The sequence below is a fragment of the Achroia grisella genome, unplaced genomic scaffold, assembly GCF_030625045.1.
Source record: "Achroia grisella isolate CSIRO2021 unplaced genomic scaffold, CSIRO_AGI_Agris_v1 utg2946, whole genome shotgun sequence".
Taxonomy (NCBI): domain Eukaryota; kingdom Metazoa; phylum Arthropoda; class Insecta; order Lepidoptera; family Pyralidae; genus Achroia; species Achroia grisella.
The window spans coordinates 191,562-207,807 of NW_026712782.1; the positions used below are offsets into that span (position 1 = coordinate 191,562).

The window sequence follows — 16,246 nt, forward strand, 5'->3', positions numbered from 1 at the left end:
ACAATCAACCATTTATTTTTCATTGACACGTTTTGTGTTAGTATACATAATCTATGAACGAATTTAATTCAATTTTAAAATTCCCTCCTCACATCTTATAAAATTTATAATATCTATATAATAATTTAATGGAAAGTGTATATTGTACATATATTATTCAATCCGAAGCCACTATTTTCGGATTGAATAATCCTGTCTTTTCAATAGCCAAGCAGGTAAAAAGAAAAGCATCAGGTAAGTGTTATTATTGTTATTGACAAAAATAGTCGTACAATAGTCCGTCTTGGCCTAGGCCATTGATCTTTGTCATTTACGGGCCCCATAAATGCAGCTATTAATATAAAATCCCATACGAAGACCCCTTGTAAATCCCACAGGAAGGTGGCTATAGTTTTTACTCACAAGACATTTAATTACCAACGACCAAGTGTATGAATTATTCAGTTATTCGCAGTCCGGAACGGTCACAGCGAGCAAGCGGTCACCGTCGCTGGCTACCAAGATTTAATATTTATAACTTATTATGGCGTTTTTTTAATTATTCTACACGCTCCTTGTTAAGGTAGGATAGGGACGGTTTAAAATCTTCATATATTTGTTTATAGTATTAGTAAGTTAGTTAGAGAGATGTGATTTTGTGATAAGGAAAGGCGAGTACAAAAATATTTTTTTTTTAGGTTCAATGTAATATGTACCGATCTGCGGTAATGGTGTACGATGGCGAACAACCTATGGAGGATGATAAGATGAGTAAGGTCAGGTCAGTTACTGCTGCGAATTCACCAGGAATTAACCCCAAAGATTTCTAGTAGAAGCCCAGTGGAGTTCAATCTGACATAGAAGAAAGAAAGTAAGAGATATTACTATCAATGGAATCAGTATTAAATTCTTTCACTATTTATAAAGAACATTATTATAAGGGTACAGAATGATATATATTATTAGAATCAAGGCAAAGCAGCCGCAGGCCACTAGTGTAATGAACACATTCGGTTTTATAATCTGTTTAATCAGTAATTAATAATATATATATAAGAGTAATTAGTTCTTAACAAAAACAATGGCTTTTGCATATATTCTTGATATATTTTTAATTTTAAAAAAATATAATTCTGCAAATATATATGTATACAAACATTTAGAATATTATTTTTTAAAAGTATTTAAAATAAAAGATACCGTTTACCTACGTGTATACCTAGATTCACATCTATAGACCACGAATCGTATCATACATCGGTCATTTGGTATATATTAATAAAACAGTTCTCAAAACTCTTGGTTATTCGTAACCATCGGTTACAATGTCCGCAGGCGTCACTGAATGCGGCTCAGTTAACTAGTCACATTTCCAAGGGAAATTTTTGGCATTCCGTCATCGCTCTCAGATAACAGAACATGCATGGTTTACATGACGACATCTAATTTATAATTGAATGAGAATCCATCCATTTCTATAAACATTATTTTGATTATATTAAATGTAGATGCAAATAAAAATTATTATTTCAGTAATACTAAAAATAAATTTCAATTAATTGCTTAACAATTTAATTTACGGCCTCTGTGGTTTAGCGGTTAAGCATGCCGCTTTACTTGCGATGGAAACGGGTACGATTCCTCGCACAATATAAACATTTGTATTCATAAGTAATAGTAGTTTTATGCATTGTATTATATTATAAAAATACTGCATGCATTTGTTGCCATCTATGGTTGTGTGGGGAAATAAATAAATTATTATTAAAGTATATTTGATGAGGATGTTTGATCAGGGTGTTTCTTTGTATTTTATGTACGTAGTGTATGTACTTACAAAAAAATATTTTATTATTTATATCAATTATCTACTGCCCTTAACACAAGCTTAGCTTAGGCATAATAATAGGGAAATTATTAATTAACAATATACAATGAATGTTGATTAATAAAATTAATATTAAAACCGATATTGTTAATAGAATTAGTAAAAATCATTAATCAATAATGTATCTAAAAGTAAAACTTTTAACATCACCCGGATATTATAAATGCATTTATCAAGGATATATGTATAGACTTTTTCATAACCTAAAACGAATTTTAATGCATTTATGAATGAGTTCCTCATTCGTTACTTACATGTAAAGTGTTTAAGTTAAAACGCTTCTAAATTGTTCAGGTACTACCTTGATGTTATTATTATCACGTCGAGATGTCTAACTGCAAGTCACATGTTGACTGCGTAAGTTACATTAATAAAACAGATGTTAAGTATTTTATTTCATAACATAAATTAAAATATATTATACTAGCTGTACAGCGCAACTTCATCTGCATCACACTTACTTGACATTTATATATATTTCGCCCAATTTACATAACATCTTATTAAATTATCGCCTACATGTTATTATAATGTATGAGCTATATTATTGTAAAGTTTCATCAGCCATTCAGTAGTTTTTGCGTGAGAGTAACAAACATCCATACTCACAAACTTTGCGTTTATAATATTAGTAAGATATTTCCTTGCTATTTAGTTTTTGTTATTGACTTTCCTTTAACCCAATACTTTGAGGCGCAATATGTCTTTTTCTATGCATTCATTCCTATTTTATAGAAAAAAATTTTTAGAATTTTTATTTATACTATGATAGTGACAAACAAGCTTACGGTTCATCTGATGGTAAACGGTTACTGCGTTGAACGCTTGTGACACCAAATGTGTTACGTGCGCTTTGCCAATACATAAGAAACCTTATTATTCTTTAACGTCAATTTAATTATATGTAAATGAAAATATGTAATTTTATTTGTGTAAATTGCTAATATATTATTACACTGAGTACTTAACTGTAATGAAGTAATATATTCGTATACTTAAGTTAATTGAAACGTTCTTGGCAAAAATGTACAAGAATCTTATTTATGAACTGGAATACATTATTGTCATAATAGGGAACACTGTTCCAACTGCAGATTTGTCCATACTAGGTTATTGCATGTGTACAATAACCTAGTATGGACTAATATGTATGTATAAACACATTTTTTTTCCTAAAGCGTATTTATAGTCAAATTTGTAAACTGTTCACGGTGGACATGTGAACCAACTGTCTCCTAAGTCCACTGGGCCGCCAGCGTCCCCTCGGCAATGGCCACCATTTGCATAATAACAACATAATGATTTTTTACTTTCCTGCCTCGGGGCGAGACGAGGTCGTTTTTTTGACAAATTCCTCCCTTTGTGGTGAGATTGATAGGATTTTGCGGATTTGTGGGAGGATAACATTCTTGTAAAGTTGATTTGACGTTGCGGTATGTCAATTCGGAATTTACTTAATCTTATTTAATAACTCTCTTATTTAATATGAATCCCGCGGCACTGGATGAGTGACTACATAGTTATTAAATAAGATTAAGAAAATTACGTGTTACTCGTAGATATTAAATATAGGTTTATATAGATACTTCTTAATCTTGGTTAAGTTATTTTTAATTTAACAATTACAATAAATAATACATACTTTACATTCTATAATATTACTAACTATAATTATAGAAAGTAAAGTATTTCAATTAAATTTAAGTGGGAATAGTCCTTTAATTTACAGTTAAAGAAATAATGATACAATTAATATGTGATTTCTCGATTCAAAAAGATATACATACATATATCAATAATATAAGTACCGAACTTTATTTAAATTAATTTTTAACTCTAAATTTTATTTAAAGTTTTCTGTTAGCCATCATTAGGTGATCAAAGTAAATTACCTATATATATATATGACTATTTATTTATTTGCCATTAATTGCTTTAATTGATTTATTAGTAGTTCATTAATACGCCTAACATGTTATAAAATAATAAAATATATAGTTTTTTTTAATCTGAACCTTTTAGTAGTTATACTACTAATCGAAGTGCTTTACGTTATTTAGCACCTTCATTTCGCAATGGAAATATGCGTACACTATAATTACTCATACATCTTTAAAGTATATATATTTGTCAGGCACCGGAGCTTGACATCGTTATGCACTAATTAAAAAAAAATAATAAATTCATAAAAACGATTGTTCAAGAGTCACGCCACGTAAAGACTCCGTTACACATATCAGTGTAATCATCACATAGCGTTATCTACGACAGCTATTGCAACTTCGGACACGACGATGAAGCAACATATGATCAACAACCGTGACTGCAACCATCGCATCTAAAAACACACAAGAAAACATAGTGAAAAGCGACCCTACGACTTGCTAATAAAAGTCACTATTTAAATCTCGCACATATAGATTTAAATTTGCTTGAACCGCTCAAAGAATCACAGATTATCGAAACAATGAACAAAACATTGCGACCAATGAAGGTACAGTGGCGGTGATATATAGCAAACTTTTAGACTGTGACATTACAAGTTACATACGGTCGTCACGGTCAGACGACTTTGTCGCTCGAAGTAATTGTTGTACAGTATCGGCCCGTCCAATAGCACTGCAATCTCAGTTTATTGTACGAGACACAATAGCCGTATGTAGACATAAGTAAGTACATAATGCGGTTTACTGTGTAATTTTCCGGTAAATGACTACAATAGCCGTCTTCACCTAGACAAAAGATGGTTTAGCCGCGCATTGTTCTTAATTTATATAATTTGAGGTTGTAACTGCGAAAATAGAGATTTTGTACATATGAAATTAGCACACATTATAGTAGAATGGAGTAATAAAATAACTAATGTATGATACTTAGTTTCACAAAAGTACTAGTTGGACCATTAGTAAATTAGTATAGATCTGAAATAACAAGAATCTCTATCACAGTATCTAGCACTATATTGGCTATTGGCTTACGAATATGCACCTTTATTCATGCCCATCCCTCCCCCTGAGGGGATGATTAGTGAACAAATTTCTATTGATCATCATCACCCATCAGGTTGCCGTTTAAAATCATCGTGGTTCATTCCTGGTAAGAATCAAACATTTTGAAATAAATATACATGTTGTTAATTATATATTTATTATAAAGGTATTTGTGTTTAGGTATACAAGTACATTATATTTGTAAGTTTAGTTTTATTGTATGTATGTCTTTATGACACGTTTATTAAATTATCATTTGCACATTTTGACCCACTCAACACTTCCTATGCCATGCTGTATTAGGTTTAATCGAAGATATCTCTTTTAGAGATAAGTCCTCCTTTATTAACATTATTTCTAACGAACATACTTAAAAGATATATTTATGTTCAATAAAGAATAAATAGAACAAGCCAAGTACCAATGGGTGAGGTGATATACTCCAACCTCTTCAATTAGATTCGCATAAATTCAATATTAATTGGTTTCTAAATTTGACTTGTTTGTCAAGTATCGTCACTTTCTACTAATAGTTTTGGAAACACCGACTTAATTGATACACGACATGTGGATTGCACAACGCGATTTCTAAAAGACATACCAATCTTTCTAATTTGAGAGAAATCCTAAAAAACAAATGTAATTTACTCTTGTCTCAAGGTTACGTATGGTGGGCCTCGAATTAAAACATCTCTTAGGTTATATACTCTTATTGCAATATAGGCACATTACAAGTCTGTTATATGTTTGTTATGTATATAGCGAAAGTTCATAATATTTGACAAAACAAAACAAATTTCATAATTAATTTATTAATAAAATAGTAGGTACCTATTAATGTAATAAAAATATTTACAAAAATATTTTTTTCACGCGTTTTCTTTTATTTCTTTAACCTATATATTGACGCAAATAACAACATATTTAAGGAAAATATCATCCTAGTATTTCTGCATTCGTTCTTACGTGAAACTTAATACGAAAACAGATAATTTTGGCCTCACTACAATTTTACCATTAGGTAAGATGAATATAGTAATATACATATGAAACGATTTAAAAATGAAGAAGTAATGTAATATAACTTAATTCTATTTGCTTAGGAATTTACAATTTAAACTATCAATAGTAAAATCAGTGCGTGTTACTTTATATATAGTCAAAAGGTACTAAACCTTTTGACTTTTATAAATTAGATATACATCTAAATATTGTCATACAACATGTTGGCATTACTTGGGAAAAATACGTTTTAAGATCCGGGTACGTGTTTATTAAGTGCGATTTCGTCAACATTTTAATTAATGTCGATCTCAATTAATTAAATGTTAAATGTTAATTAAAATCCGAGAGGCAGATTTATAATTCATTTTGAAACTTCATGTAAACTGTGGTAGGACGCGTATTTTAAAATTGTTAAGTATGTGGGTCAATCAGAATTTATGTCAATATTTATTAACACATTAAAAATATATAAAGCTATCGTCTATATAGATAAATAACACTACGGCAATAACCACTTCACCCTCATGTGTTTCTTTACTAGACTCAATTTTTATAAATGCATATATTTTTACTGTAATTACTTTACACTCGTATTTAACTCTTTAATTAAATCGTCTATTACTATTAGTTCTAAATCCAATCTTTGCATCTCAATTCATATATGTTTTTAAATGATACATATCTCTAATCATTACATCTCATAATAAAATTTAATACTCACAATATCTCACTATGTTTTTTTCACTCATACTGCCCCCAGATATGGAGGTTAGCTGTGAATAACCAATAAGCAGTCGCGGACAATGCAGCGGTCTGTCGGAGAGGTGCCGGGGAGCCTATGGCAGGGTATACCTCCATAAATAGCGCGCAAAACTCCATGATGACAGATGGCAGTGGCGAATTAGGGCCGCCACTATAAACAAAGCTCTTATGCCCGGGGAGTTGGACCTCGTCAACCTTGGTTGGTAGTTCAAATAGGAGATGGAAAACTCTGATTTCAAACCAAATAAGCCTTCCTAGAAGATTACAGTAAGGTGAGGCTACCGGACTACCGGAGAAGATCATTTAAAGAAGCCCAAGGAGGGTTGACGTCAGGCAGGCGGCCGGTCATAAAAGAAAAACTGAAGCCAAAACCATTCTCTCGTAATATGAATTTGAGTGAACGAATTGATGATCGGACTAGGGCGTACCCCCGAGGCGACGCGCAGGGGCAGCACCCGGCCACTGCGAGAAATGGACAAGGGTTGTTGCACCACAACGGACGGGTGCAACATAAGAAGCAAGTCCAGAAAATAAGAGAAGTATGTATGAGGTGTGGTAGTTGGAATGTAGGTTCGATGACTGGAAGAGGAAGAGAGCTAGCGGAGGTATTGAAAAGGCGAAGAATAAAAGTAGCCTGTATACAGGAGACGAAATGGAAAGGAGCGAAAGCTAAAGAGATTGGGGAAGGATATAAATTTTACTATGTAGGAAGTGCTAGGAAAAGGAATGGGGTTGGAATAGTGCTGGATAATGAGCTGAAAAAGTGTGTCATAGATATAAAAAGGATAAGTGATAGAATAATAGCTGTGAAAGTAGAGAGAGAGTAGTAGAGAGCATGGTTCTGAACATTATTAGTGTGTATGCTCCTCAGACTGGAAGTGATGAAGACGTAAAAGCAAAGTTTTGGGAAGATTTTGATGGTTTGATGATAGGTATTCCAGAAAATGAAGAGGTATATGTTGGAGGGGATTTTAATGGACATGTAGGCGTACATAATGAAAACTATGATAGAGTTCATGGGGGAGGTCGATTGGTATACGAAACGAGGATGGCGAATCTTTATTAGAAACTGCTTCAGCATTTGACCTGGCTATAGTAAACACTTGGTTTAAAAAAAAAGAGGAACACCTTATCACCTATAAAAGTGGTCACCATGCAACACAAATAGACTTTTTCCTTACGAGACGAAACAGGTTATGGACTGTCAAAGACTGTAAAGTGCTACCAGGAGAAGATTTAGTCACACAACATAGATTGTTATTAATAGAACTAAAAATTAAAGTACATATAAATAAAAATAAGAAACGCCCCCCACCTACAACTAAATGGCGAATGATAGAAAACAAGGAGTATGCAAGTAGATTCAAGAATGAAGTTGTAGGCAAAATGATTAGTATGAAAGATATGAATGGAAAAACAGTGAATGAATGTTGGGATGAAATAGCACATTATATTAGAATGGTAGGAAAAGAGGTCTTTGGAGAAAGTAAGGGAAAGGGCATAATAGATAAGGATACATGGTGGTGGACTGAAGAAGTGCAAAAGATATTAAAAGAAAAGAAGAATGCTTTTAAAGATTGGCAAAAGGTACCTATAGAGAATGATCGTCTGAAACAAGAGAAAAAGGTAATTTATAATAAGTTTAAAAAGGAAGCAAAAAAAGTAGTAGCAATATCCAGAACAAGGGCATTAGATAGAATATACAAGTCACTTGATGACCACAGTGGTCAAAAAGAACTATACAGGATCACAAAAATGAGAGAAGAAAGAGCGAAAGATATGAAGCATGTGAAATGTATAAAAGATGATACAGGCCAAATTTTGTTAAAAGACGACGACATAAAAACACGTTGGAAGGTATATTTTGAAAAACTTATGAATGAAGAGAATCTGTGGGATGAGCCTACAAAAGATATCTCGGTAAACATCGGTGTAGTAAATGAGATTGGTATGGATGAAGTAAGGAAAGCAGTGAAAAGTATGAAGAATGGGAAAGCTGTTGGGCCAGATGGCATACCAGCAGAAGTCTGGAAATTATTAGGAGAAGATGGATGCAAGTGGTTAGCTTTATTCTTTAATAAATTATTGCAGGAAGTGGCGATCCCTAAGGAATGGTGCAATAGTTCACTAGTGCCCATTTTTAAGAATAAGGGTGATGTACAGGATTGTAATAATTATCGAGGAATAAAGCTCATGTCTCACAGTATGAAAGTATGGGAGAAAGTGATAGAAAAGCGATTGCGTGATGAGACTAGTATCACCCAAAACCAGTTTGGATTTATGCCAGGCCGAAGTACCACAGATGCCATATTTGCACTGCGCCAGCTGTGTGAAAAATACAGACGTGCTCACAAGAACTTGCACATGGTATTTGTGGACCTGGAAAAGGCGTACGATAAAGTACCCAGACCGGTTTTGTGGTGGGCCCTGAAAGATAGAGGAGTGCCAGTGAAGTATGTGGAGTTGATTCGTGCTATGTACAGTCAACCTCGTACATACGTTCGGTCGGCCGCGGGAAATACCAGCGAGTTCAGTGTGGCTGTAGGCTTGCATCAGGGGTCGGCTTTAAGCCCGTACCTCTTTTTGTTGAAAATGGATGCCTTGACGTCGGAGATACAAGAAGAGGCACCCTGGTGCATGCTATTTGCAGATGACATTGTGCTCGTTGGTGAGGAGGGAGCTGAGATACAGAGTAGATTGGCGATATGGCAGCAAAAGCTGGAAAGTGGTGGCTTAAAGATAAGTAATTCCAAAACGGAATACATGTTTTGCGACTTTGGCGGTCTTTCTGGCTCTGCAGCCATATCACTAAATGGAGTTCCATTACCGATCTGCTCCGATTTCCGGTATTTAGGTTCACTCTTCCAAAGCAATGGCGAATTAGACCGAACCATAAAGCACAGGATTAACTCAGGTTGGATGAAGTGGCGGCAGGTTACGGCGACAACGTGCGACTCACGAGTTCCCCTTAAACTTAAGGGCAAAATTTACAAGACCATGATCCGGCCTGCTATTTTGTATGGATCAGAGTGCTGGCCCATAAAGGCGACGGATGAGAGACGACTGCATGCAACTGAAATGCGAATGTTGAGATGGATGTGTGGTGTGACGAGGATAGACAAGATAAAGAATGAATACATCAGAGGAAGTATGAAAGTAGCACCGATGTCAGAGAAGTTAAAGAGTAATCGTCTATCGTGGTATGGGCATGTAATGCGTAGGAATGAAGATCATATCCTAAGGACGGTGTTACATATGAATGTGGATGGTTATAAGGGTAGAGGAAGACCGAAAAAGAGATGGATGGACTGTGTGAAAGATGATATGGTGAGAAAGGGAGTAAATAACGGAATGACTGCGAACAGAGATGAATGGAAGAGAAAAACATATTACGCCGACCCCAAATAAATGGGATAAGGAAGAAGCAGATGATGACTGTGGACCACGGAATAGAACGATTTTAATAAAATATTCTATTCTATTCTATTCTATTCTTGTATTGTAACAAGAAACAATAAAAGAAAGAAATGAATATAGTAACGTAAGGGTTGGCATCTCTATAAGAACGAATCAGAAATTAACCAAGTGTAATGGTTCTTAAACAGAAGAGATTGCACAGTAAAAAATTAGAATTGTTCTAAGTGAGAAACTTATATATATAGACAACCTTCAGAATGTATATATATGTATATATATAATTTGTCTGTAGACAAAATGTTATACATAGATCATATAAAAAAGGTGCATCGTGAACATAAGCCAAGCAAAATTTAACTCCCTCTTAATATTATTGGTGTTTGAATTTCCTTTGCCTCAACAGTGGCGATTAAAAATATCGAAGCACTTTCCGTAACCTCTAAAACAACTAAGGTTGGAATAGCAACACTATAATTAATATAATAGATATCCACCAATAAAACATTATCCATGCATAATTTTTTTATGGTCTTATTCGATAGTTAGATATGAGTGGAATGACTCGAATGCTACTTAATTGCATGTATTTCGATTTATATCGATTTTTTGTCGTTATTACAGACACTATATTGGTATCGATAGTTAGGAAGCATTCGGATGATTGACTTAGTGGATATCTACATGTCCAATTTTTGAGTAAAGTGTAGGTAAGTACAATATTAAAATTCTGAGAAAGAAATAATAAATCCAAATTAGCAAGTTCATTTTAAAAATCTTGTTGGGCACACAAATCAAAAGTGTAGTGCATTAACTTATAAATAATTCTAAATGGATCTTCATTGAAGGAAACTTGAACTCGCCCTTTGTCCCGATGTATATTTTTTTTATTAGGCTATAAATACGTATTTGGTAATGGAATGATGCACCCGCCTGTGCTAACAGTCTAACGCTGTCAGGGCACCAGTGAACGATGATAAAATGAAATAAGTCAGGCCAGTTAACCCATCTTGGAAAAGGGCAATTTACCACGATGGTGTCCATGGGGAACCGCGTGGACTTCTACCTGACAGGGTGAATACATACACATACAGTGAATACGAAGCAATCGGAGTTAGCCCACATAGCTAACAATCCCCTTCCCCCTGCATATAAGTATTGTATTCACCATGACGCCGACCATTGACAATACGTCTGAATACTCCATCTGCAATGTCAGTCGTGAATGTATGATTTTATATAAAGCTATACGAAAACAAAATCGCACAGTCGAAAAGTTAAACTTGTGCTGCGCAATATGAATACATCTCACACCAAATAACCTGTTGGATGTAATTTAAATTAATGGATTTGTCATCGCAATTAGTTTTATAGGAATTAATATGCGGTCGGCAAACGCAAAGAGGCTTTTTTTTAACGAAATTGACATTTAATTGACTACAGACGATCTGTAGAGCGGTGACGGTGAATTGATTGACAAATTGCGTGACGAATCCAAAATAGGTGGATTTCTTTTGAGTGTATCTGTTGTAAAAGTCGCAGTTATCGATGGGGCCATAAAGCGAACGAGCTTGGACCATGACATAAAATATTATTTTGATAAAATATTTTATTTGAAAAACTTGGTTCGTTTACGATTCTATTATAGATGTATGATTAAACATTGAAAATTAAAATAACCTTTGTTTTTTTTAATTTGTTAAATCCTATTTTTGCAAGTTATATTTTAATATTAAAATAAAAACATATAACTTTAATCACTAAAAAGCTGACGACCCAACTGATGGTAAGTGGTAACCGTCAGATATATGTGCACTACGGATATCACCTTATAAAGTCGTATCCGTGGAGAGTTGATTTCAGCCGCTCCATGAATCCTTCTGCGGGTTTGGTGTGCTATGTGCACTCGCATATCATCCGGTGAAGCTGTAAAGACCAACAGCATTAGAGTAGTCCGAAAAAAAAGGATATCATCCTATGATATGACGCTCATGTGCTGCCATTCCGGTGGACTCATGTCCTTTATCCTGTCATATCTCACCTTTCAACAGAAGCTAGCAAAGCAAGCTGCTTGGCAGATGAAATATGCGAGACTGAGGTATCCACATAGACCACTTTTTGCAGAATACCTCGGATATAACAAAAATAGAAAGGTAGGATTCTATTTTCCCGCCAATTTCAAGGCCCAATGGCGGAGTTGTAAAAGTCGCAGTAACGGTCTGAGGTTCTCACGACAGATCGTCGATAACCAAGTCGTGTTCATTATTAGTCAATCTGTTTTATAGAAATCTCGGCCGCCTTTGATCGTGCTGCCTGTGTCAATTTGTCTAGCCGTTTATAACTAGTTCCTGAACATTACTGGTAATTATCAGCCATTTTGTTTTGTATCGCTTCATTCGACGACATGTGACCTAGATGGTAGGCGGTATAGAAATCAATTAAATATATTGGAACGTCACGGCCTAGTAGTAACTTATAGACCTCAAAGGTTGCGAGTACGAGTCTGACTGATATTTAAAAAAAAACAATTTATACTAATCTCCGGTGATGCAAACACAGATAATAAACTAAATTAATCAGCAGTAGGCTCGCTGTGAGAATGTCAAGTGTTGCTAAATAAATCGACTACGTACTTGTACTTTCTCCTTCTGATATATATTACATTACCTATAAATATTTTGACTGTGAAATTTGGAAACTAATTGATTTAATCAATTTATGAATGAATATATAAGGTGACAATAATATAATAATAACTATTATAAAATATTCACAAAAGTAGACATATTATTTTTAACATATTACGACTGTCAATCAAGAGTGCCGTTTAAAAGTAATCACTAAACTAGAAGCATCATGAATAGTAGTATCCATTAACGGTTAGAAAAATGTCAGATGTTAATTTTAGACATGGGCATTAAGAATAATAAATCATGTTCGTAATCAGAAAAAAAATAATATGTCATATGTAGTTAAAGATTCCAAATTTAAAAATCTCGTTTATTAAATTAGAAAAATATTTAAATACATACTACTAATTATAACCTGCTCCTTAATATTCGATTTTTAAATAAACTATTTTTTTATCTGCAAGCCCATTCGTCTCTTATTATCGGTTCTTTTTAAATATTCCACACCGGCATTCATACATGACAGTTACGACATTGAAATACCATCTTTTGATCTCGTCTCGCTACCAAAAATCATTTAATTTATTTAATTTGCGTCCCTAATTACACACAATCATCTTTGTACGTGATTTCTCGTGACGCCTCTGACATACAAGGTAGTCTTTTGTGCCGTCGTCAATGACTGTCGGACATGTGTTTTGCTCGCACATAACCTTTTCATAAATAATTTTAGATAGACCCGCGTAATTGCCGTATGGACCCCTCTATCGGCTTTGATATTATTTCCCGTGGGGGGCAGGGCGGGCCTAGACTAATCAGATATTGGATATCATTATCGAAGAGTAGTAATCAGACATAATCAAAGAACAGCGGATGGTTTTTTCGTCGTGACGTGATTTTTTTGTCAAATTATTCTCCTATTTTTTTTTCTTGTTATTTGTACGTAGTTCAATGTCATAGACCGTCGTGATTTCGATTGACACCGAAGCGTTACTATTTTTGTATTGGTATCCTTCAAGTAATTATGAATGTTAGAAAAACTATAGTATTGAACATCAGATGAGATCCTGGTATCGGTTTGTCATAAGAATGACATGACGTTTTAACAGTGACTTATATTTAATATAACATTTTTTTGTATAATAATAATATTACCACCATATTCTTCTCAGAAAACATGATGTGCTAAAAAAAAACATGTATGTTAAGCATGTAATAAAAAATATTGTAAAAGGCGGTCTTATCGCTATAAGCAGTGTCTTATGAAAGGCGATAACGTGTATTGTATACAGGTTTTGTTAAACTACTTTAAATTAAGAAAATAGTTTGAAGAAACGAACATAGTTTAATAGGCATTTAGGTCAAAAAGCTTTACATGAAGTATAGTTTTTGTCATGTTTACGAATTAAGTGATACCTTATTTTATCTATTAAACCTATTCTTACCTCGCCATAGCCCAGACAGAAACAAAATCAAATGTCAACTTAGCGTTCATTTTCTTTTGCACCAGCTGTCAATCACTGCGGGAAGCGGGTACCCAAATAATCGAATCATTCACTCTTCATAACGCACTCACTCGCATGCGAGTATGATCGAATCAATAATTCTATTCTCCTAATCGTCACAAGTATAGTAGCAACTATTACGAACTCCTTTTGATTATATCTTTCTTTTTTTATATTTTACTAGAAGTTAACTACTTAAAAAAAAAGTACGCTACGCTCTCGCACGGATCCACTAATGCAGAAAATGTGACTAAATTTTCTTTTCACAGTCCTAAAATAGATTTTGTAAAAGTAATTTTAGTGGGAGCCTGTATTTCAGCCGCCAAGCAGCTTGCTTTCTACGTTGTGTTTGGGTCAAAAGCAGTGGAATAACAAGATGTGGAGGCATGACATCCTAGTCCTTCAGAATGGCAATCCATGAGCGCTGTCACGGGCATCACATGACAGCATGATGTCCGTGGTGATCATGTTTATAGACGACGGTTTTGACCATGTACCACCGCCTATATATGAAGTGACGTGCTAACTTAAGTGTACCTAAGCCTTCAATTTATTTTTATTATATTTCTTATATACTTTATACAGTTTCATCATTGACTTGTGTTACGAGTACACTTGTGATTCTCGTCTAATTGAGTGCTAACCATAGACCAACATAGCCGGGGCACTACTTTCCTTACAGCAAGTTGATTCCAGTTTTATTTTTAACACGGAAGCCCTGTTATTGCTACATTTCTGAGTAACGTTCATTTCTGTTACATTACATTACACCGTTATACCCTTGCCCAGTTCTCTCCACAACGTATTCAATAATATTGAAGTTGTATACAATAAATAATAGTGTATTGGCGTAGAGGCCTGTATCGTAGCATCGGAGCTGGAACAATCGGCATTGTGCGGGCTGCCGGCGGCGCGACTGTCACTGGGTGGGTCCTGGGTTCAGTGCCAGCCACACGCTTGAATTATAGGCGGTTATGTTTGATAACAATGCGGTAAAGGTGTTGCGACAGTATTTACTATGTTTAGTCTTAAATGTATGAGGAATTACACATTCTAAGTGTGAAATGATGGTTTTTTTTTACTTATTGTTCTAAAGTATAGTTCTTAACAAGGACCCTCTAATTTCTGCGCGGGAGATGATGTTATTACGAGCAGACAAATCTGTCTACCCGCTTGTTAATTGCAAGTATTGCTGATACAATTATTTTAGAATATCTAGGTAACTATGTTCCACTGTTCAAAAAGTTATTATCAGAATGAAACTAAAGACTCTGATATATAATAATAAGTCGAATTGCTCCAGTACCTTGTAATCGGTAAAGATAGAAGTATGTCAAATAAAAAAAATATTTGTATTATTGATTTTTATAAATATGTATTATTATTTGTTATATAAGAATAAAAAAAATGTATCATCAAATATTTATAAAAAAAATCTCAAGATAATTTTATTAACTGTTTATGTTATTATTATTATTAGTATTACTGTTTATGTGTTTATTGTTAAAATATAAATAAAAATTATTCCTATAACAAATACCATTATATCAATGCTTTAATAGTATGAATTATAATTCTAGATTAGATAAATATTCTCAATAGAAAATCTCATATATGAATCGACCTGTATGTAGCTAGAACTAGCAACGAAGAGGTAAAATCCTACTCACACTTGTACAGCGTCCTTATCAAAGTTACCTTCAGACCTTAAAGGCAGTTACAGAATAAATCTGCCGTATCTAAAGCCGCGGACACATGGTGAAAGTTCAGTCGCATAGCTCGCGCCCAGAGGCGATGGCCTACGCCACTGGTTTCTATTAAGAGGAACGATATTGAAACGTTAATTTCATATTATTAATTGAATAAAATGAAAATGAAATTGCAAAACAAATACATTATTATAATATAACATGAATGATATTTTTATAATTGACATTTTTATACGAATATACGTCAATTAAGTTTCTATTATGACTAACAATATTAAGACATTATTTGTGTACTTATTGAATAAAAATAAAGAAAAATTAATTACAAAATAAATACACTTTTATAAGAGAACATGAATATAAT

The 16,246-nt window shown here is 33.8% G+C and overlaps 1 protein-coding gene across 1 annotated transcript; it reads left to right on the forward strand.

Moving 5' to 3' along the window:
• Positions 1–7,010: 7,010 nt before the first annotated feature.
• LOC131843279 (craniofacial development protein 2-like) lies at positions 7,011–7,451 on the forward strand. Its single transcript, XM_059191914.1, has one exon. It carries the CDS (start codon positions 7,011–7,013, stop codon positions 7,449–7,451), a length of 441 nt encoding a protein of 146 aa, XP_059047897.1.
• Positions 7,452–16,246: the final 8,795 nt, after the last annotated feature.

Coding starts and splice junctions, on each gene's coding strand:
- LOC131843279 (XM_059191914.1), top strand. CDS start 7,011: ATGAATTTGAGTGAACGAATTGATGATCGGACTAGGGCGTACCCCCGA.